The sequence below is a fragment of the Puma concolor genome, chromosome A2 (assembly GCF_028749965.1).
Source record: "Puma concolor isolate L17-30 chromosome A2, mPumCon1.1.hap2, whole genome shotgun sequence".
NCBI lineage: Eukaryota > Metazoa > Chordata > Mammalia > Carnivora > Felidae > Puma > Puma concolor.
In genome coordinates this window covers 19126940-19149504 of record NC_141668.1, presented here as the reverse complement: position 1 = coordinate 19149504, position 22565 = coordinate 19126940, and the positions used below count along the sequence as shown (strand labels likewise).

Below are 22565 nucleotides of genomic sequence, written 5' to 3'. Positions count from 1 at the left end.
GATGAATAGGTATTATCTCTTCTTTAAATGTTTGGTAGAATTCACCTGTAAAGCCATCTGGTCCGGAACTTTTGTTTGGAGTTTTTTGATTATTGATTGAATTTCATTACTGGTAGTTAGTTTGTTCAGATTTTCTATTTATTCCTGATTCAGTTTTGGGAGGTTATATGTTTCTAGAAATTGATCCATCTCTTATTGGTTATCCAATTTGTTGGCGTATAATTTTTTATAATACTTTCTTATAATCCCTTGTATTTCAGAGATGTCAGTTATTTCTCCTCTTTCATTTCTGATTTTGAGTTCTCTCTCTGTCTCTCTTACTCTCCCTCATTCCCTCCCCCTTTCTGTCTCTCTTCTTAATGAGTCTGGCCGAAGTTTTCTCAATTTTTTTTTTTATCTTTTCAAGAACCAGCTCCTGTTTTCATTGGTCTATTATATTGTTGTCTTTTTATATTCTATTTTATTTCTGCTCTAATGTTCCTTCTACTGGTTTTGGGGTTTTTTTGTTCTTTTCTAGCCTTTAAGTGTAAGGTTAGGTTGTTTATGTGAAATTTGTCTTGCTTCTTGAGTTAGGCATATATTGCTATAAACTTCCCTCTTGGAACAGCTTTTGCTGAATCCCAAAGATTTTGGACTGTTGTGTTTTCATTTCCATTTGTCTCCATGTATTTTTTTTATTTCCTCTTTGATTTCTTGGTTGACCCATTTATTGTTTAGTACCATGTTATTTAACCTCCATGTATTTGTGTTTTTCCATATTTTTTTCTTGTGGTTATAGAATTCCAGTTTCATAGCATTGTGGTCAGAAAAGATGCATGGTATGACTTCAGTCTTTTTTAATTTGTTGAGACTTGTGGCCTAATACATGATCTGTTCTGGAGAATGTTCCATGTGTACTTGAAAAGAATTGTGTTCAGCTGTTTTAGGATGGAATGTTCTGAATATATCTGTTAAATCCATTTTATCCAATGTGTTATTCAAAGCCACTTGTCCTTGTTGTCCAAAGTGTCCTTGTGATTATGTTTGGATGATCTATCCATTGATGTAAGTGGGGTGTTGAAGTTCCCTCCTATTCTTGTATTATTATCAATTACTTCCTTTATGTTTGTTATTTGCTGTATTTGGGTGCTCCATGTGGGTGCATAAATATTTACAATTATTATATCTTCTTGGACTGTTCACTTTATGATTATGTAGTGTTCTTCTTTGTCTTGTTAGTCTTTGTTTTAAAGTCTATTTTGTCAGATATAAGTATTACTACCCCAGCTTTCTTTTCACTTCCATTTGCATGATAAAACTTCCTCCATCCCTTCACTTTCAATCTGCACTGAATCTGCATTCAATCTGTCTTTAGACATGAAATGAGCCTCTTGTAGGTAGTATATAGATAGGTCTTGCATTTTTATCTATTCTGTCATCCTGTGTCTTTTGATTGAGGCATTTACTCCATTTAAATTCAAGGTAATTATTGATAGGTATGTATTCACCACCATTTTGTTACTCATTTTATAGTTGCTTGTGTAGTTCTTCTCTATTCCTTCTCTTGCTCTCTCGTCTCACTATTTTCTGGCTTTCTTTAGTGATATTCCTGGATTCCTTTTCTTTACTTTTTGTGTAGCATCTATTATTAGTATTTTATTTATGGTTACCATTAGTTTTGTACACAACACTTTCTGCATATAGCAGTATATATTAAGTTATGGTCACTTAAGTTTGAACTCATTCTTTACTCCTCACCTCACCCTTTGCCCCAAGTTTTAGGTGTATAGTACCATAGTTTACATCCTTTTATTTTGTGAATCCCTTGACTGATTTTTATAGATATAGTTAATCTTACTACTTTTGTGCTTCCTAATATTTTCTTACTCTTGCTTACAGTCTTTTCTTTTTTCTTTTTTCTTTTTTTTTTTTTTAATTTTTTAATGTTTATTTATTTTTGAGAGAGAGCGAGAATCCAAAGCAGGCTCCGGGCTCTGAGCTGTCAGCACAGAGCCTGATGCAGGGCTCAAACTCACGAACCACAAGATCATGACCTGAGCCGAAGTTGGACACTCAGCCAACTAAGCCACCCAGGCACCTCTACAGTCTTTTCTTTTCACATAAAGAATCCTCTTTAACATTTCTTGTAAGGCTGGTTTAGTGATGAATTCCTCTAACTTTTATTTGTCTGAGAAACTCTTCTATCTCTCCTTCTGTCCTGAGTGATAGACTTGCTGGATAGAGTACTCTTGATTGCAGGGTTTTTTCTTTCAGCACTTTGAATATATCATGCCACTCCATTCTGGTCTGCAAAGTTTCTGCTGAAAAATCAGCTGATAACTTTATATAAACTTTATGGGACTTCCCTTGTATATAACTGTTTTCTCTTGCTGCTTTTAAAAATTATTCTTTATCACTGTTTTTTGCCATTTTAATTCCTATGTGTTTTGGTGTGGAACTCCTTGGATTGATTTTGTTGGTGTCTCTCTGTGCCTCCTGGATCTGAATTTCTGTTTCCTTCCCCAGATTCAGGAAGTTTTCAGCTATTATTTCTTCAGATAAAATTTCTTCCCCCTTCTCTCTCCCTTTTCCTTCTGGGATCCCTATGTATGAATGTTATGCTTGATGATGTCACTGAATTCTCAGTTTATTTTCAATTTTTCTTTTTCTTTTTTCTTTCTCTCGTTCAGCTTGATTATATTACTCCATCTTCCAGGTCACTGATCTTTCTGCTTCCTCTAGTCTACTGTTTATGCCATCTAGCATAGTTTTAATTTCACTTATTGAGTTCTTCATTTCTCATTGGTTCTTTTTCATGTTTTCTGTCTCTTTGTTGAGGGTCTCACTGAGGTCTTCCACTCTTTTCTCAATTCCAGTGAGTATCTTTATGACCATTACTTTAAATTTTCTGTCAGACATATTACTTACCTGTTTCATTCAGCTCTCTCGCTGTGATTTTGCCCTGTTCTTTCATTTGAGAGATATTCCTCTGTCTCCTCATTTTGTCTCTCTGTGTCTGTTTCTATGGGTTAGAAAAGTCAGCTACATCTCCTGCTCTTAAAAGTAGTGGCCTGTAGTGTGTTGTCCCCTGTTCAACAGAACCTGGCGCTTCAGAGTTGTCTCCTATGTGTGTTACATGCACCCTACTGTTGTGGCTGAGCCATGTTTGCCATCAGTCGGCATTGGTTCTTTTTTCCCTATTGTGGATGGGGTTTGGTCCCTGTGTTGTTAGTGAGCCAGTCTGGGGCTACATTGGGCTTGAGTTGAGTCAGACTAGGTGTTTTCCAGAGGTGTATAGCACCAACCTGCAGGTTACTCTCACTGTGTGGTCCCCTGGGAGGCTTTTGTTGTTGGGTGGGACCTGCAGTCAGATCATATACCTGCCCTCAGCAGTTGAACTGGTATGTGTGATTTTCTTCCCCATTTACTCCAGGAAGGAGGCACTTTGGGGTGGTGCTGGCCCCTGTCAGGGCCGATTGCACACTGCCGTGCTTGTGGTACTGCTTTGGATGGACTCCTGCTGAGGATGTGTTGGGTGTGCTGGATCTGTAAGAGAACACAAGGGCAGAGGAACCATGCTAGCAATTTCATGCTGGTCCATTGTTGAAGCAGTGCTATTTTGGTACCTCAAAAGTTTAAGAGAACTGGGAAGCAAAGCATTTGTTATGCACAGACATATAATTTCTTTGAGATAGTGATTCCACCACCTTTAAGTAGTGTTTTGAATGGAAAAGATCAAAAAGTCTGGCAGGAGATTCTGATAATAGGAAGATACTAAAAGGGTATAGAACTTGCCTGGCTATTTGACTTAATGACACCTGCAAAAGTTACCACTAGATAGCAGTAAAGAAGTGTCTTTATCAGGAATCCATTTGATGTTTAAGTCCCTCACAGGTGAAATTCTTTAATGGATTACTTCTCAAAAAATCTGGAAATACTTCCATTCCCAGCCCATATCTCTGCTTAAACAATTTTAGCTCCAAACAAGCTTCTCTGCAGGGAAGGTATTGTCAGATAGAAAGCATTTATGGCAATAAGTCAGTATTACATTATTTGAATTTAAGGGATCCCATAAGAATCCCATCGGAGTTGTTCAACTATCCATTCATCCATCCAACAGTCTGTCAAATATGATGCAAACAGTTTTCATGGAGTAGAGCAAAAGCTAGATTGAAGTGGGTTAGACCGATTCTCAAAATATGGTTCTCAATAAGGGTACTTTGATAAGCTGCAAACTTGTTCCTATTGTATAAGTTCTTTATCCGATTCCAGTGGTAAAGTTAGGACTATTTATTAGTAAAGATAGGACTATTTATTAGTAAATAGTTAAAGAAGAGTATAAGCAGATTAATTAAATCTCTGTTTCTTTAATTAAGAATTAAAGAAATCATGCAGCTTTTGACAATAAACATGCACAAAGGTAAATAGTTGAAATCCCAAAATTGTCAGAATCAATGCTATGTTAGTAGTTCATGATTAAATTTGATTTGTGTTGATTAAGGCTTTCAAATAATGAGAGGCTCACTCTTTAGTTATAATTTTCTTTATGACTTATTATCAATTTATTTCATTGTGTGTTAATGCTACTATGTGTATTCATGCATATTTGCATCAATATTCTGTTCTATTTTTTTTCTGTAGCTAGACTTGATCCATATTCATGTCAAATACGCTTCTATTGCTAAAGCAGTTGTACACAATCCTTAAAACGTCAAGTAATACTTATTTCTCATCACCACATCTTAAAAAATTGTTCTAATGAATATATTTGGGATCATAGAGTATGGCTCCCTCTGTTGGAGCATACATATTTCCACAGCCATGCATGTCTGACACATATCAGCTAAAGATAAAAGGAAAGGAGGAGAATGCATCATCCAAATTCTGTTCCGCTAAAAAGTGGGAACTACTAGGGCAGCTGGGCTGTGAAGTACTTTTTTCAGTCAAATAGGTCGTGTTCAAAAGTTTGATCAAAAATAAGTCATTTATTACAGCACGGTCTAGACAACTTGTAAGAAATTTGGTCTAAAAATAATGAAGAGAAGGAAAGCTGGTATAGCTAAAGAAGAAAATGGGGGTTCAAGGATAGCCTTCCTTTGAGAAGATAATAGAAATCTGAACATGTATAAGCTTAGAGGACAACCATTGTCAAGCAGGAGGCTAAAGAGGCAGGGTAAGGGAGAACAAAAGGTGGAGCAGGATTCCCAGAAGTGGGTCAAAAAGTCATCAAATGCTCAAGAAAATGGGATCTTCAGTATGAAATCCTTAATGACACAAAATAATCACGAGCTACTCACTTTAATAATTTAGAACAAAGTACAAATGAAATGTTATGGGTTTTGTTACAGTGTGGTGGTGTTCATTATCACTTCCAATGAACCGTTGGTAAAATCTAGCCCTACATAAAACACCAAATTTTAGAGTAAAAATACCAATGAATAATTTGAAAATATATGGTAAAAATTTCCTATTTTATTGGGGCATCTGGGTGGCCCAGTGGGTTAAGCATCTGACACTTGTTTTTGGCTCGGGTTGTGATCTCACAGTCCGTGAGTTCGAGCCCCACATCAAGCTCTGCACTATCAGCTTGGAATTCTCTCTCTTTTCCTCTCTCTCTCTGCCTCTCCCCTTCTCACTCACTCTTTCAAAGTAAAGTTTAAAAACATTTCCTGTTTTATTTTGAAGTAATATTCAAATAATGTTTTCTCTTTTTTTTCCCCCAGATTGGACTCCTTCTTATCCTGAGCCAGTGTACATCCCAACAGGTCTAGAGATAGAACCTATTTATCCAAACTACAAGGAAGATACTGTAGTTTATCTAGCTGAAGATGGTGGGTACATAATAAAACGTGTTGCTATAAAATATAATTTGGTATCTATATTCATCTCTTAATTATATTTGTTTTGCTGTTTATAATGGAAACTGCAGAATACCATGAAGTCTCTGTCACCATCAAGATGTTTGGTTACAGATTGATTCAAGTGTGGATTTAGTGCTAATTATATTCTTGAAGGTGTACTGCAGTTTATGCAAAGTTGCTTTAAAAAAAAAACATAATGCCCACTAGAATGGAGAGTTATATTTAAAAGGAATTATGTTCACATCACCTTTCAAAGAGAAATCCAGTAGAGTATTCTGCAACTATTGTTGCCTCTCTGTTGATAGCTCATGTTCGTGAAATCTTTCAGATGACTTTATTTTCATTTCATGCCAGTTTGATGCATTTCTTGAGATTGCATCTTTAAAAGGGGGAAAATACCCCACACTGCAAATAACATCTAAGATTATACCTCAGGAAAAGTGTTCTGAACAGTCAAGATCAATATTTGTACTTTGAGAACTCTATTCATGCAAAATCTCGTATCTGCTTTACAATAGTATGCTAATAACAAAACATAGATGTCTCAGCGTATATGCCAAACTGTGTTGCTTCTAAAGCACCATGTAAGGAAATATGGGATTCCTGCACAGTTTCACCATCCAAGTTCTATATCTTAGAGCATATATTAGAGATAACTTCAGGAAGCATATGTATTTTATTTAAAGGGCTGGCAAAACAAAAATGTACAAGGATTGTTTCCTATACAGTAAACAATTCTATAAATCATATACTCACATATTTTTTAAGAACCAGAGTAAAGACAAGCATCTCTGATTTTTTTTAATTTCAAATATTTACATGGCTAACCTGCCTTAGAACTTCCACACATAACTTAAATGTGATCTGATAAAATATTAAAATAGTTGAGGTGAGTCAATCAGGGTCTTGTCAGGAACTGAATAGCATACTGGGAGTAATTTAAGAAAGTTTAATCAAAGTATAACTTACCAAAGTGTGGACAGACTTAAGAGAGACTCACAAGGGATGGTAAAGCAACATAAAACTGTCAAGAGAGCAAAATCATTGTGTGTCCTAGGCCTGAAAGAGTAAGAGGACAAAATGGTTTTCAGATCTGTAGCTATAGGAAAGAGAAATCTCCAAACAACAAGGTGCATAGAATTCTGGGTTCATGTTTTTTTTTCTTCTAAAAATTTTTTCTTTAAAATGTTCCATTGTCTTGTGACATCTTTTGTCTTAAATAAAAAGTTAGCCATAATTTTTATCATTGTTCCCTACATATATATAATGTGTCTTTTTGTCTCTGTGTGTTTTCAGCAATTTGACTATGATCTGCCTAGATTTGGATACCATTATATTTGGATACCTGCTTAAAGTTTGCTGGACTTCTTTGATCCATAGGTTAATAGAGTTGGATTTTTTTTTCAAATTTGACAACTTTTTAGCCATTATTTATTCACATATTTTTTCTGTATTCTTTCTCTTCTGTCCTTTGGAATGCCAATTACACATATGTTGGATTTCTAGCTATGTTCCACATGTCACTGGATCTTTTTTTTTCTTCTCTGTCCTTGAGTCTGGATAATTTTATTTATCTGTTTTTAAATTTACTGCATCTTTCTTTTGCAGTATTCAATTTTTCTTAAGCCTCAGGAAAAGTGTTCTTAACAGTCAAGATCGATATTTGTACTTTGAGAACTCTAGTAATGCAAAATCTCATATCTGATTTACAATAGTATGCTAATAACAAAACATCTTTCTTTTTTTTTTTTTTCCAAACGTTTATTTATTTTTGGGACAGAGAGAGACAGAGCATGAACAGGGGAGGGGCAGAGAGAGAGGGAGACACAGAATCGGAAACAGGCTCCAGGCTCTGAGCCATCAGCCCAGAGCCCGACGCGGGGCTCGAACTCACGGACCGCGAGATCGTGACCTGGCTGAAGTCGGACGCTTAACCGACTGCGCCACCCAGGCGCCCCCAAAACATCTTTCTTAAACCCATCTAATAAATCATTAACTTCAGTTATTGTAATTTTTATTTCTAGCCTTTTCATTTGGTTCTTTTTCTGTAGTTTTTCAGGGTTTTTTTGAGATTACTTGATCTGTTTGTTCATTATCTCTATCTTTTCCTGTAAGTCTTTAGATATATATTCAGAGTCATCTGTTAATCTCAACATCTCGGTTATCTTGGGGTTTGTTGAAAATTGTGTGCGTGCGTGTGTGTGTGTGTGTGTGTGTGTGTGACCATGGATCACATTTTTCCTGCTTCATGTTTCATATTTTTTCCTAATCATATGCAGGACGTTGTGAAATTATGTTTTAGAAGTCTGTATTATGTTCTTTTTAAAAATTATGCCACAGTTCTGGTAGGCAGCTAAATTGCTGGCATATCATTTTGCTTCTTTCAGGCTTGGTTTTATTTTTTTATAAGGGCAGACTTTTGTAAGGGCAAAATTTTTATTTTGTCTTAGTCCTTCAGTTAGTCCTAGGTCTTGGTCTTTACCCTTGGATGTGGTACATATGCCTAGTATGCTCCCTTTCTTGAATCATGAAAGAATGCTTGAGATGCTCCATAAAGTCTTTCCATTCCGGATAGATTAGAATTACAGTATATTCTAGAATTGCATATCTCAGCGCCACAGTAACATTTTCCTATCTTACTCAGTCTCATCTTGTGCTTATACAGCCAAGCCCTCAGCCATGAGGGGAACCACCAGGAAACCACCATGTAGACTTTTGAGGCCCTCCATCTATGTAGCTTTCATCTCTCTGGTGTCCTGTCTCATAAATTTCCGTAGCCCCAAGCAACTGTCTTGCCTCCTCAGCTCAGCAAGACTATTAGAGTATTCTTAAGTGCCACCTTCTTAGGATGTAGTCAGAAAGTATTCCCAGGAAGAAAGCCAGGGTTAAACATGGGCATACTTCATGTATTTATCTTCTTTCAACTGTTATTATAGTTCTAGTCTGTGTGTTATCCAAATATATGGAAACAGCTCATATTTTTTTATCCAGCTTTATAGTTATTTATAGTGAATGGGAAAGTTCAGGACCAATTACTTCATAAAAATTAGAAGTAGGATAAATACTTTTAATGTGACAAATACATGAATTTATTTTAGGCATTGCTTTTCTAGTCTGAAAATTCTTAGACTTCAACAAATCTGTATGTTAGTGTCAAATTACTTTAAAATTTTAAATCCTTAGTGACACTTCAGTTATACTGTGGCTCCAAACTCTGTGCAGAATAATCTGTGTACTTTAGACATGGCTTGATACCTTTATGGTCTTCTTCTGTCATCAGCTTACAAGGAGCCCTGTTTTGTGTATTCCCGAGTAGGGGGCAACCGAACACCCCTGAAGCAACCTGTGGATAACTATGACAATACTTTGATGTTTGAAGCAAGGTTTGAGAGTGGAAATCTACAGAAGGTAGTCAAAGTGTAGGTTTTAATTATTTTTATTTGAGGAGCTGGACCTTCAACTATTTATTATTTTCTGTATTAGGTACATTAAAGTTTTAGTATTCATTAATGAACTGTAATTCCTTGAAGTATAGATGCCAATTAGAGATTGTGAAGGGGGTATGAAAGGTTCAAATTCTGGATTCAAATACTATGAACTTAAGCAGATTTCTGTAGTGTACATTTTTAATATGCCAGTATGAACTGTCAGACAGACACACACACATACACTCACACTGCTTCTCAAATTTTTTACTGGAATAGTGTTTGAGATGAGTGTTCTATAAAATATGTTTGGGAACATGCATGCTATCCAAGAGCATTCTTTAAAGGAATTTTTACTATGAAAATATTTAAATACAGAGAATAATACAGTTCTCTATTAACCATCATACACCCATGACCTAGATTCACCAGCTCTGGTTTTGCATCCTTTATTTCACCTATTTCTCAATCACTATTTATAACACATACACACACACAGTAAGTACATAGTCCTAATAGAAGAGAAGGTTACTTGGCAAAGAAAAGTCACAAATAACCCAGCAAGATTGTGTGTGTGTGTGTGTGTGTGTGTGTGTGTGTGTGTAAAACAAATGTGCCAGTAAAATTATTTTTACCTTTATTTAAGTATCCTTAGTGATTAAGTACGAGGGATGCAAATAGTTACCAAAAACAGTCCTTAAAGAGTTTTCAAATTTTTAATGTATGTGGTTGTATTAATTTATATGTTTTAAACTTTTCTCAATGATAGTATTTCAGATCTCTAGAGTTTGAATCTAATATAAAAAGGAATATATATCTGAAGTAAAAAAAAAAAAAGAAACAGTGGACTTTAAGTTTTAAGAGCTCTTTAATCATTTCTTTTATAGGAAATGTAATCGGGGTATAATACAGAATTTTTTTATCAAATGCCCATTTTAATGTGCTCTCTTGAATTACAAAGAAATAAAAAGGCTTTAGAGAATTAGCACAGAAGCAATTTCATATCCAGTAAGAACATTTCAAAACTTTTATCTTTTACAATTACTTGCTGTTTGGATGCTGCCTAAATAGTTTCAGGAAAAAAGGCTCTCAGTGAATAGGTAAAAGTAAAATAATTTTCCTTATGTAATTTAAATTTGAATGTCATTTTTACATGTTTCTTTTTCCTTTTTATGTATTAGGGCAGAATATGAATACCAGTTGACTGTGCGCCCTGACCTGTTCACAAATAAACACACCCAGTGGTACTATTTCCAAGTCACTAATACTCAAGCAGGAATCGTCTACAGATTCACTATAATCAATTTCACTAAGCCTGCTAGTCTTTACAATCGGGGTATGCGCCCACTGTTTTATTCTGAAAAAGAGGCCAAGGCTCATAATATTGGCTGGCAGAGAATAGGAGACCAAATCAAATATTATAGGAACAACCAGGGACAAGAGGGGCGCCATTATTTCTCTCTTACATGGACATTTCAATTTCCACACAACAAAGATACCTGCTACTTTGCTCACTGCTATCCATATACTTACACCAACCTGCAAGAATACTTGTCTAGTATCAATAATGACTCAGTACGGTCAAAGTTTTGTAAAATACGTGTCCTGTGCCACACAATTGCTAGAAACATGGTGTATGTTTTAACGATCACTACTCCTTTGAAGAATGCTGACTCAAGAAAGCGAAAGGCTGTGATTTTGACTGCAAGGGTACATCCAGGGGAAACCAACAGCTCTTGGATCATGAAAGGCTTCCTAGATTATATTTTAGGAGACTCAAGTGATGCACAGTTGCTTCGGGACACTTTCATCTTCAAGGTGGTACCTATGCTGAATCCAGACGGTGTGATAGTGGGAAATTATCGTTGTTCCTTAGCTGGACAAGATTTAAACCGTAACTATACATCTGTCCTAAAGGAATCATTTCCTTCTGTTTGGTATACCCGGAACATGATCCGTAGGTAAGATAAGCCTCAAATTACCTCTCTGCTTATTTAGTAAACTTGGAAGTGAGAATTTGGTTACCACAATCCCATTCATTTTACCCTAGCTTCTTAAGATAGTTTAACTAATCGTTTAACTATAGCTACTTAATTTTTTCTCCACTCTTTCCACTCTTCTTTCTGGCATTATGCCACTGGATTCACTATCCTTTTCTTAAATAATGAATAAATTTCTAGAACATTTTAGTGGCTTTGTGAAACTAATAGTTAAATTTGCATATCCCAAATCTGGTTTCTTGCTAAAGGTAGCACTGATGTTTACTTCGGGATGCTTGAATCTCTTACATGTGAAAATTAGTTATATGTCATAGGGCCTCCTGGCACTATATTGATCATACATTTCTCTTTGATGAGCGTTTTTTTTTATTAAGTATTTTAACTCTAGTATAGTTAACATATAATATTATATTAGCTTAGGTGTACAATATAGTCGTTCAACAGTTCTATACATTACTCAGTGCTCATCATGATAAGTGTACTCTTTTGACTATCCGGTTGCATAGTTATTGCAATTTTGATGAATAATAGTGTTTATTTCCCCCAGAAAAGAAATGAACAGCTTTAAATTTTCCAAAGAATCCAGAGCAGCAAATGCACATAATATTTAAATTTTTGTTGAATGGGTGAATTCTTTAATAGATTCAGTTAATAACAATCAAGAATAGGCATGTGCTAGAGCAGAAAGATTTACTGGAGTCAGAGAACCCCATTCCAAGTCCAAAGCCTCTTGACTTTTTTGGTTAAGAGTGTGGAGTGGAGTTACAATATTAGATTGGAATCCTGGTATGCCATTTGCTGTGTGGCCTTGAGCAATTTAAAAACAAATCTAAAGCTTGGTTTTCTCATCTATAAAGTATATAGATGTGGTAATAATAATACTTACTTCATAGGCAGGAGGATTAAATGAGAGTGTTATTTAAAAAGTGCCCAGATGGGGAGTCTGGGTGGCTCAGTTGGTTAAGCATCTGACTTCGGCTCGGGTCATGATCTCACGGTCTGTGAGTTCAAGCCACACATGGGGCTCTGCGCTGACAGCTTGGAGCCTGGAGCCTGCTTCAGATTCTGTGTCTCCCTCTCTGCCCCTCCCCTGTTCATGCTCAATTAAACATTTAAAAAAATTATAAAAAGTACCCAGAATAAACTACAGAACATTGAAAGATCTAAGTGTTTTCAGTGTTAGCTCAAATATAAAAAGAAAAAATTGATAATGAATCAGATATAGATGTAAAAACTCTTGGTAAACTATTTAGGATTATTCAAATAGTTACAATAATAAGTACATTACAGAGACTGTTTATATCCTTATCCCACTTTGCTAGGGCCCCTAGTGCAAGTACAAGAACCCTGTTTCAAGGCTGAGGATGTCAAGGGTACCTCCAGTCCATCAGAGCTGCTGACAGGCTTAGGATGGCCCCAGTTATCTCAGTTCAGCATCAACTTTCACTTCCGTGTTAATCCTTTTATCTGCTTAGGCACAAAGGGACTAAGGTGCAGATCCCCACCAAAAGGACTCAAAACTCTGTTTTCATACCCCTCACAGATGTGGTCTCCAGGATTCCCTGCAGTTATCTGAGAAATATTAAGTGATTAAAAATATAATAACCTATGATGTCCTTTTTCCCCTGGGGATAACAAACAATAAAAAGAGAGCTAAGTAATGTGATGATCCTGATTGGATTCTGGGACAGAAAAGACATTCGTGGCAAAACCAGTGAAATCCAAATAAGGTTGGGAGTGTAGTTACTAGTCGTATACCAATGTTGGTTTCTTCATTTTGAACACTGTACCATGGTTAAGTAATTTGTTAACGGGGGAAACTGGGTGAGGAGTACATGGAAACACTACTATTTTGCAAATTTTGGGTAATCTAAAATTATTCTGGAATTTTTTTAAAAAATCATAAGAAAGGATGCTGATTAGAATATCTATAGTATCTGCTTAGTGCTCTTTGACATAAAGGGTCCCTGGTCCAACACAAGATGGATTATAGGCCAAGGCCCTTTGGCTTGTCTCTGTAGAAAATACTTTAAATGTCTTAGTTCTTCTCAGGTTGCCTTGTAAGAAGGTTAAGGCAGGAATCTACTCAGTAAGTTTCAGAAAGACTTCCAAGAAGGAAAACTACCTCAATGCAATTGATCATAGGCAGGTAAGTAGAATAAGAAGTCACATATGTGTGGGAAGGCAAGCAGCTATAAATATATCTAAGATTTAGTATAGTTAAAGAATATGAGAATAAGAGAAAGTAGTTTTAGTATAGGTTACTTAGAATATCTTAACCTGTGGGTAAGAAAAAAGATCCAAGATGTTTCTCAAGTGATTTAAATTCATGTAAAATTTAGAGAGACCCTTCAGAAGTAATGACATATCTTTGAGAATTAGTTAGAAGTTTGTTTTAACTTACATATAAGAAACTGAAAGGTCATTGAAACTGGGAAAATGTTTATTTCAAAATGTTTAGTGTATTTCATATTTAAGGCCCTAACTTGATATTCTTGTTTTATAATCTACTTCGTTATCTAAAAACTTGTAATGATCATTTAGTGGCTTTCTGTCAGTCTTCCATTTTCCATTAGCATTTATTGGGCACCAAATGAGAAAAGGGCAACCAATTAATACATGTAACAGACTTTACTTTGGGATTTCACTATAGTTTAAAGGAGTATTGTTGCTAATATAAGCTATGTTTTGATTTTAGGTTTTAATATTTTTGTTATAAAAGTAATATATTTCATATTACTATAAGTACCATTCATTACTAACATTTTGGTACTTACCCTTCCAGATATAATAGTATATGTGATTTTGGTTATTTAAGTGATAGAACTATATAAAGTTTAGAAATATGGGGGAGAGGAGGCAAAAATGCCCATCATCCTACCATCTTAACACCACTTTTTTTTTAACCTTTTTAATGCCTCTTAGTTATTTTCATCAGTTTGGAGGGGGCTATTTTTTTATAGCTTTAATACTCATTGAATGGCAAGTTTTACAAGCCAAGGATTGTGCTCCTAAGAAATGTGTAGTAATTCATTTGTTAAAAATTTACCAGAAAAAAATTCAAACTTTAGTGCCATTTTTCTCAAAATGATATTTACCATTTTTTAAAATTTTTTTTAATGTTTGTATTTATTTTTGAGACAGAGAGAGACAGAGCATGAGCAAGGGAGGGGCAGAGAGAGAGGGAGACACAGAATCCAAAACAGGCTCCAGGCTCTGAGCCGTCAGCACAGAGCCCGATGCGGGGCTCGAACTCACGGACTGCGAGATCATGACCTGAGCTGAAGTCAGACGCTCAACCGACTGAACCACCCAGGCGCCCCAGATATTTACCATTTTAATCAAGGGTTGTATAATAATTGGCTTCAGCACCAAGTTGTCTGGTACTCAGTTTTTAACAAATATTTGGGTACTTGTGTACATAGCACTGTTCTAGATGATTTGAAGCATTTCTTACCCATAAGGAGATTAAATATCAAAAATATAAAAAATTTCCAAGGCAAGTCTCAAGTAAATGGTACCAATATTATGTGCTACAGGAATTCAAAAAAAAGAAAAATCTATGACCCTGACTAATTAGGAAGTGAGACATGAAGTCAGCCTTGAGGGGCAGTATTTGCACATACAGAGATGAAGAAAGAAGACGTTCTAGTCAGAAAGAATCTCTGTGAAAGCTAATGGGCAAAGCTAGGAGTGAGCTGTTTTCTGTATGCAAGGGAAAACCAGAATAATAAGGCAGAGGGATCCTGTTGGAGAGTCTTGGGTGGAAGGTAAAGTTTATCCTTATAATGGAAGGTAAACATTCACATTTTATATATGTATATAGTTAATAGGAAATTATTAGAGATGCTTTAAAATTGCCAATAATGTGCAGTATGGATAAGAGAAAGAAGTCAAAAGCAAGGATATAAGAAATTCTGTTTATTTGGATATTAGACTTGTAAATCCATAGTTCCACCCAGAGAAGAAAAATGCAGAGGTGAAATTTAGTAACTTCGTTCCTTTTTTTTTTTTTTTTTCCTTGGTAGATTAATGGAGAAACGAGAGGTTATTTTGTATTGTGACCTTCATGGCCATAGTAGGAAAGAGAACATCTTCATGTATGGTTGTGACGGTAGTGAGAGATGTAAAGCATTATACTTACAACAACAAATCTTTCCACTTATGCTGAGCAAAAATTGTCCAGATAAAGTAAGTACCATTTAAGATTTTTTTTTAATTTTTTTTCTTTTTCAACCTTTATTTATTTTTGAGACAGAGACAGCATGAATGGGGAGGGTCAGAAAGAGGGAGACACAGAATCTGAAACAGGCTCCAGGCTGTGAGTTGTCAGCACAGAGCCCGACGTGGGGCTCAAACTCAGGGACCACGAGATCATGACCTGAGTCAAAGTCGGCCGTTTAACCTACTGAGCCACCCAGGCGCCCCCCATTTAAGATTTTTAACTTTTCTTTTATTACATGTTGCTCATGTGAGACTGCAGAATAGATCATCTTAGTAAACTGCTTTTTTATTTATTTTGCCTGGTTTATACAATTGACCATAAAAAAGCAACTATGGGGAATGTTTAATTTGAAATGTGAAGGAAAAAATGTGCCTTATCCTTCCACCTTAATGGTAAAAGACTAGTTTCCTCATAAGGTCAGGAACAAGGCTGGCATAGCCAGCCTTAACCCCTTCAATTCAGCCTTATACTGGAGGGTCTAAGTGCTGAAAGGCAAGAGAGAAATAAAAGGCAGACACTTTGGAAAGGAACAAGTAATAAAGATGACACAGTTGTCTTCATAGAAAATCCGAAGCAGTCCACAAAAAAAGTCCTCAAATAAGTGAGTTCAGCAATGTCCTACATGACAAGGTCCACCCACAAAAACCAGTTACATTTCTATAGACTCACACCAGACACTTGGAAACCACAACTGAAAATGGTATCATTTACTGTAGCTTCAGAATAAATTAAATACTTGTGACTGTAAAGGAATGATACAAGGGAGAATTTTAGAGGTGATGGAATTGACCTATATCCTGATTGTAGTAGTGCTTACACAGATCTCTACATGTGTTTAACTCAGAATGGAACACAAGTCACTTTTATCATAAAAAATAAAATTACAAAAACTTTTTTTTTGTACTAAAACATTTTATAGATATAACAGTCTTTTAGGACAGCTTTCCAGTGATCGATCTTGTGAAAATAAAGCATCCTTATTCTATTCAAAAAATCTACATTAATCAGGGACACTTCGGTGGTTCAGTCAGTTGAGCCTCTGACTTGGGATCAGGTCATGGTCTCGTGACTTTGTGGGTTTGAGCCCCACATCGGGCTCTGTGCTCACGGCTCAGAGCCTGGAGCTTGCTTTGGATTCTCCCCCTCCCCACCCCCCATCTCTGCCCCTCCCCTTGTTCACACTCTTGGCTTTCTCAAAAATAAACATTAAAAAAATTTTTTTAATCTACATTAATCTTTATTTCTAAACATATTTAAGCCCTTTCCTATAAGTTTTTTAAAGTATAAGATCTTATCCTAACAGTATCAAGAATTAATAGGTTTTGAAGGTATATGTTTTATATAGATTAAAAGTAAAATTTATTACCAGCATTCAAATCTGTAGTTCTCAGAAGTGTAAATATGTCATCCTTAGGAAATAAAAGCCCGTGAAACTTTAGAGAGAATTACTGCTTTTGCACTACTTCCTCCTTTTCAATCCTAGTTCTGAGAAAGACATTGTACTCAGAAAAACACATTTTTCTCATTTTTATTTGCTTATTTTTAGTTTTCATTCTCAGCTTGCAAGTTTAATGTTCAGAAGAGCAAAGAGGGAACAGGAAGGGTGGTAATGTGGAAAATGGGAATCAAGAACAGCTTCACCATGGAGGCTACTTTTTGTGGATCTACCCTGGGTAAGACCAAGTGTTCTCATTCATGGCTGTCAGAGCTTCAAACCAAAGAGTCGTTTTTAACATAAGATTAATAGTGTAGACAGTTTGATAGTGAGCACTTTCTTCCTACTTAGAAACATGCTGGTGTCCAATCAATTCTCTAAACAGGATGAATAAACAAACTACCACTATATGCATCTCCATCTCATCATTTTCCCTTTGTTTAGAAAAGGGAGTTTTAGCATATAGATAACATACCTAATTGGTTATTTCATGAACTAATTTTTATTTTTTTTTTGTTATGTTTTTAAGAAAGAGTCCTTACAGATGACTCCTGATTGCAAGAAAAAGCAATGTTCATACTTAAAACATCAGGATAGACATGTCTTTAGTGGATTTGCTATCTGCAAGTCAAAATAGACTGGGTTTGTTGGGGGTTCCTTGGGGGGTCAATTTATATTTTAATGGAAGCACTTGTTTCCTTTAAAAATAAAAGTGTCGGGGGGCACCTGGGTGGCTCAGTCAGTTAAGCATCTGACTTTGGCTCAGGTCATGATCCTGCGTGAGTTCAAGTGAGTTCAAACCTTGCCTGCATCAGGCTCTGTGCTGACAGCTCAGAGCCTGGAGCCTGCTTCAGAATCTGTGTCCCTCCCCCTCTTGTGCTGTCTCTCTCTCAAAAATAAATATTTTTTAAAAATGTTTTTAAAATTGTGCTCTGTAGTTACATTTAAGAAATCTTTTGGTTTACCCTTAGAATATTCCATATGAAGATAATGGTTATGTTTTTAGAAAATTTATTGACTCAAAGGAAAGTGCTAGAAACCCACACATGTATTTCTGGTCTTTAAAGCACCTTGAAACTGATATAATGGTATCTATGATGATGAAAACATTAAAATATTTACCCAAGTTTTTCTCTAAGTGATTATGAGCATGTTTATAACTGATAACCAAGTATTCCATATGTTCTTATTAAATATTCTTCAGCCCTACAACATAGCCTACTATGTGTTAAGTCAGCTTTGATCCAGATGTGGAGAGGGAATGAAGGAAAGCAATAAGCTGTTAAATGACTTGCCCTGGAGAAGCAAATCCAAAGGACAGGAGATGGAATCTGACCAGAGGTTTTATTTATACTCTGTGAAAACACAGAACGTAAGCCTGCCTGTTAAGGACAAATGGTGGTTAAACTTATTGATGTTTTAGGTAATAAACGAGGTACTCATTTCAACACAAAAGACTTGGAGTCGATGGGGTATCATTTTTGTGATTCTCTTTTGGACTATTGTGACCCAGACCGAACCAAGGTAAGCAAAGTCCATTTGGTAATGCTTCAGACTCCACTTTATCAGATAACATAATCTAACTAAGGGCCTATAGCAGTGTTTTTCTTTTACTATCCCAACAGTGTTTGGGGTTTTTGGTACTTGATGTCCTCATAGTTGCTGTGCCAGGTATCTATAAATATTCAATTAGTTTAATTAGGAAATAAAGTTAATTTAGAATTAATTTATCATTTTCCCCTAGTACTATCAGTGCCTGAAAGAATTGGAAGAGATGGAAAAACATATAAATTTGGAAAAAGTCCTTGAGGATTCAGATACTTCTCTGAAAGAAATTGCATTGGATCTAGAGTCTAGGTAAGTCAAGATAGTGGATGTAATATAACTTGTGTTTTACTATGCCCTTAATAATAACTGTAGGATATAAAATAATCAGTCTCAACTGAAAATCCCAACTATAGGTAGAGGAGAGAGGGAGAGAGACGGAGACAGAGCGTGAGTGGGGAAGGGGCAGAAAGAGAGGGAGACACAGAATCCAAAGCAGGCTCAGGCTCTGAGCTGTCAGCACAGAGCCCGACGCAGGGCTTGAACTCACGAACCATGAGATCATAACCTGAGTGGAAGCCAGACGCTTAACCAACTGAGCCACCCAGGTGCCCCTGTAAACATTCTTATAATTAGAACCATTTCTACCGTTCCAATAAGATAACAGTTTAATAAAAATAACAGTTGAAATTTTAAAATGCCACCAAAATATTATTGTTTTAATATTTATAATATATAATAAGTTACTTGTAAATATAAAATATAATTATAAATATAATAATTAAAATAATTACTATATCAAAGTTATTTTTTTTTTAGTAGCCGAGGCTCTGACAGTTCAGAATCCAATGAGTCTCAGACTTACCTTCTCAAATTAACTTCTCAGGTATGATTGAAAATTTCTGCCTATGGTATGGATATACTAAATAGGTACTCTTCTCATTATGACTAATAATCAGGCAAAAAAAAAAATGCTTGCAGTTGTGTAATTGTGTAACAGTAATTGTTATTTTCTGATTATGTAACATATCTTTAAATCATAGAATTTTCTAACCTTAGGATTTTTAACACTCTTACTTTAAAGATCCAGAGAGATTACTTCTCAAAAGCCACTTGTTAACAACTTGTTAATACAAATTAACCACTTGCTAATGAGAGTTGGTACCATAACATACATCACATGCCTGCAAATCCAGTGTTCATTTATTCATTTATTTAACAACTATATATTGAGCTTCAACTGTGTGCTGGGGATAGAGCAGTGAACAAAAAATGAGACAAAAATCCTTCTCTTTCATAGCTTATATTCTAGTGGGTGGAAATAAAAAATAATAAGTAAAATATATGATGTGCCTAATATGTGATAAGTGCCTAAGGAGGAATATAGAGTGGGAGGAGGAGAAGGAAGTTTAGGTGGTGTTATGGACTGCTTATGTCCCCACCAAATACTACACACGTTGAAACCCTAACCATCAATGTGATGGTGTTAGGAAGTGACTAAGACAAACTAAGACACTACTCTCTTAGTACCGAGTGTGGGGTGCTATTGTAACTAATACCTAAAACTGTGGAAGTGGCTTTGGAACTGGATAACTGGTAGAGTCTGGCAGAGGTTTTTTGTTTTGTTTTGTTTTGTTTTTTTTTTTCAACGTTTATTTATTTTTGGGACAGAGAGAGACAGAGCATGAACGGGGGAGGGGCAGAGAGAGAGGGAGACACAGAATCGGAAACAGGCTCCAGGCTCTGAGCCATCAGCCCAGAGCCCGACGCGGGGCTCGAACTCACGGACCGCGAGATCGTGACCTGGCTGAAGTCGGACGCTTAACCGACTGCGCCACCCAGGCGCCCCAAGGCAGAGTTTTGAAGTGCATGTTAGAAAATGCTGATATTGCCTTGAAGGGACTTCTCAAGATGATTCTGGTAAGGACTCAGAAAGAAAAAAGGGGAGCTGTAGAGCAAGTTTCCATCTTAAACACACACAACTAATAGTGTATAGGACGTTGGTAGGAATCTGAATATTAAGGGTGATTTTCATGAGATCTCAGACAGAAACGAACATGTTACTGACCAACAGAGAAAATTTAATCCTTACTATAAAATGGTAAAGGATTTGGCTGTATTGAGTTTGTGTTCTATAGCGTTTCATGGAAGGTAGAACTTGTGAGTGATAAAATTGGAGATTTAGCTGAAAAAGTTTCTTTGTAAAGTGTTGAAGAGCAGCTTGATTCCTCCTGACTGCTTATAGTAAAAAACAAGGAGAGAGAAATGAAGAAGGAATTGTTAAGCGAAAAGGAACCAGAAGGTGAAGATTTAAAAAATTCTCAGCCTACCCATGTTACAAAACAATAGGAACGTGTGTTCAGAAAAGAAGAGTAAGAGTGTGGGGGATCAACTGTATGATAAGGAGATTAGTGTGGGTATGAACCACAGAACTAATCAACCACCCCATTAGGAAGACTGCCAGCTTGAACTGAAGGGGTTGGAGACAGGACAGAATGAAGGAAGGCTATCAGACTGCTTGAATTTTACAGTACGGTACCATAGATCTATTTGTGAACATGCACTCTTCTTCAAGACAAGGGGGAAAAATGGCCTCAGAGGTAACTAAGAGATCATCAGGGCCACTACCACCTGGATTTCAACAGGATAAACAGCTCTAACAGAGGCTATGAAGGCAAGCTGCCTCGAGCCATGACCTACATTGTGGGCAGTGCCCTAGCAGAGAGCCAGGCATTAGCAGCACCCTGCCAAGCCGTACAGGTGATGTTGCCACTCCAGTAGGTCCAGAAGGCAGTCCATTGAACCAGAGAGGATTATTCTTGAGCTTTAAGATCTTGTTGAATTTGCCTTGCTAGATTTTTCTATGTCCTTACTGGCAACCCAGCACTCCATCCTTTTCTGTTTCTCCCTTTGGGAATGTCTGTCCTATATCTGTCCCTTCACTGTATTTTGGAAACCTTTAACTTGTTGGAATGGAATGGGATGGAATAAATGTATTTTGCATGTGAGAAGGACCTGAATTTGGAGGGCTCAGGGACAGAATGCTATGTCTGAATAATTCTATCTTCCCCAAACTCATATGTTGAAATTATAATGCCCAATATGATGGTACCGGAAGGTGGGCCCTTTGGGAAGTGATTAGGTCATGGGGCAGAGCCCTCTGGATTAGTGCCTTATTAAAGAGCTCCAGAGAGATGCCTAGCCCCTTCTACCATATGAGGATACAAACGAGAAGTTGGCAGCTCAAAAGAGAGTGCTCACCTGACCATACTGGCACATTGACCTCTACCTTCCAGCCTGAAGAACTAGGAGGAATAAATTGCTGTTCTTTTTAGCCACACAGTCTGTGGTATTTTGTTATAGCAGCTGAAATGGAGTAAGACGGATGTTGTATTAGTTTTCTATTGCTGAGCAACAAATTTCCCCAAGCAGTTGCCCAAAACAACAGATACTTATTTTCATGCCATTTCCATGAGACAGGTACTCAGGAGTGGCTTCACTATGTGCTTCTGTCTGAGGTCTCTCAAAAGGCTGAAATGAAGCTGTTGGTCAGGTGGTCTCATCTGAAGACTTGACTGAGAAAAGATCCGCTTTTAAGCTCACTTACATGATTGTTGACAAAATTCAAAAGCTGTTCTTCAAAAGCTGTTGGGCTGAAGACCTCAGTACTGCCCTTATTGGCTTTTAGCCTTTAGTATCATATCCAATAAGTCATTGCCAAATCCAGTGTTGTGAAGTTTTGTCCTGTTTTCTTCTAAGAGTGTTATCCTTTTGGGTCTTACATTTAGGTCCTTGATCTATTTTGAGTTAATTTTTGTGTTTGGTATAAGGTAAAGGCCCATTCTTTTGCAAGTGGAGATACAATTTTCTGAGCACCATGTGTTAAAAAGACTGTCCTTCACCCATTGAATCGTCTTAACACCCCTGTCAAAAATCATTTGACTGTATGCAAGGATTTCTTTATTGGCTCTCTATTCTTTTTCTTTGGTCTTTATGGCTATCTTTATGCCAATGCCACACTGTTTTGATTACTGTAGCTTTGTAGTAAATTTTGAAATCAAAGTATGAACCCTCCAATTTTGTTCCTTCCCCACC

At 36.4% G+C, this 22565-nt stretch overlaps 1 protein-coding gene across 1 annotated transcript in view; it reads left to right on the top strand.

Annotated features, from left to right (window-relative positions):
• AGBL3 (AGBL carboxypeptidase 3) overlaps positions 1-22565 on the top strand; it is a 74099-nt gene that overhangs the window by 13234 nt on the left and 38300 nt on the right. The window contains 8 exon segments of the mRNA XM_025929866.2: positions 5703-5810; positions 9121-9259; positions 10447-11226; positions 15294-15456; positions 17037-17163; positions 18349-18449; positions 18670-18782; positions 19290-19356. Coding sequence (XP_025785651.1) covers positions 5703-5810; positions 9121-9259; positions 10447-11226; positions 15294-15456; positions 17037-17163; positions 18349-18449; positions 18670-18782; positions 19290-19356 — 1598 coding nt within the window.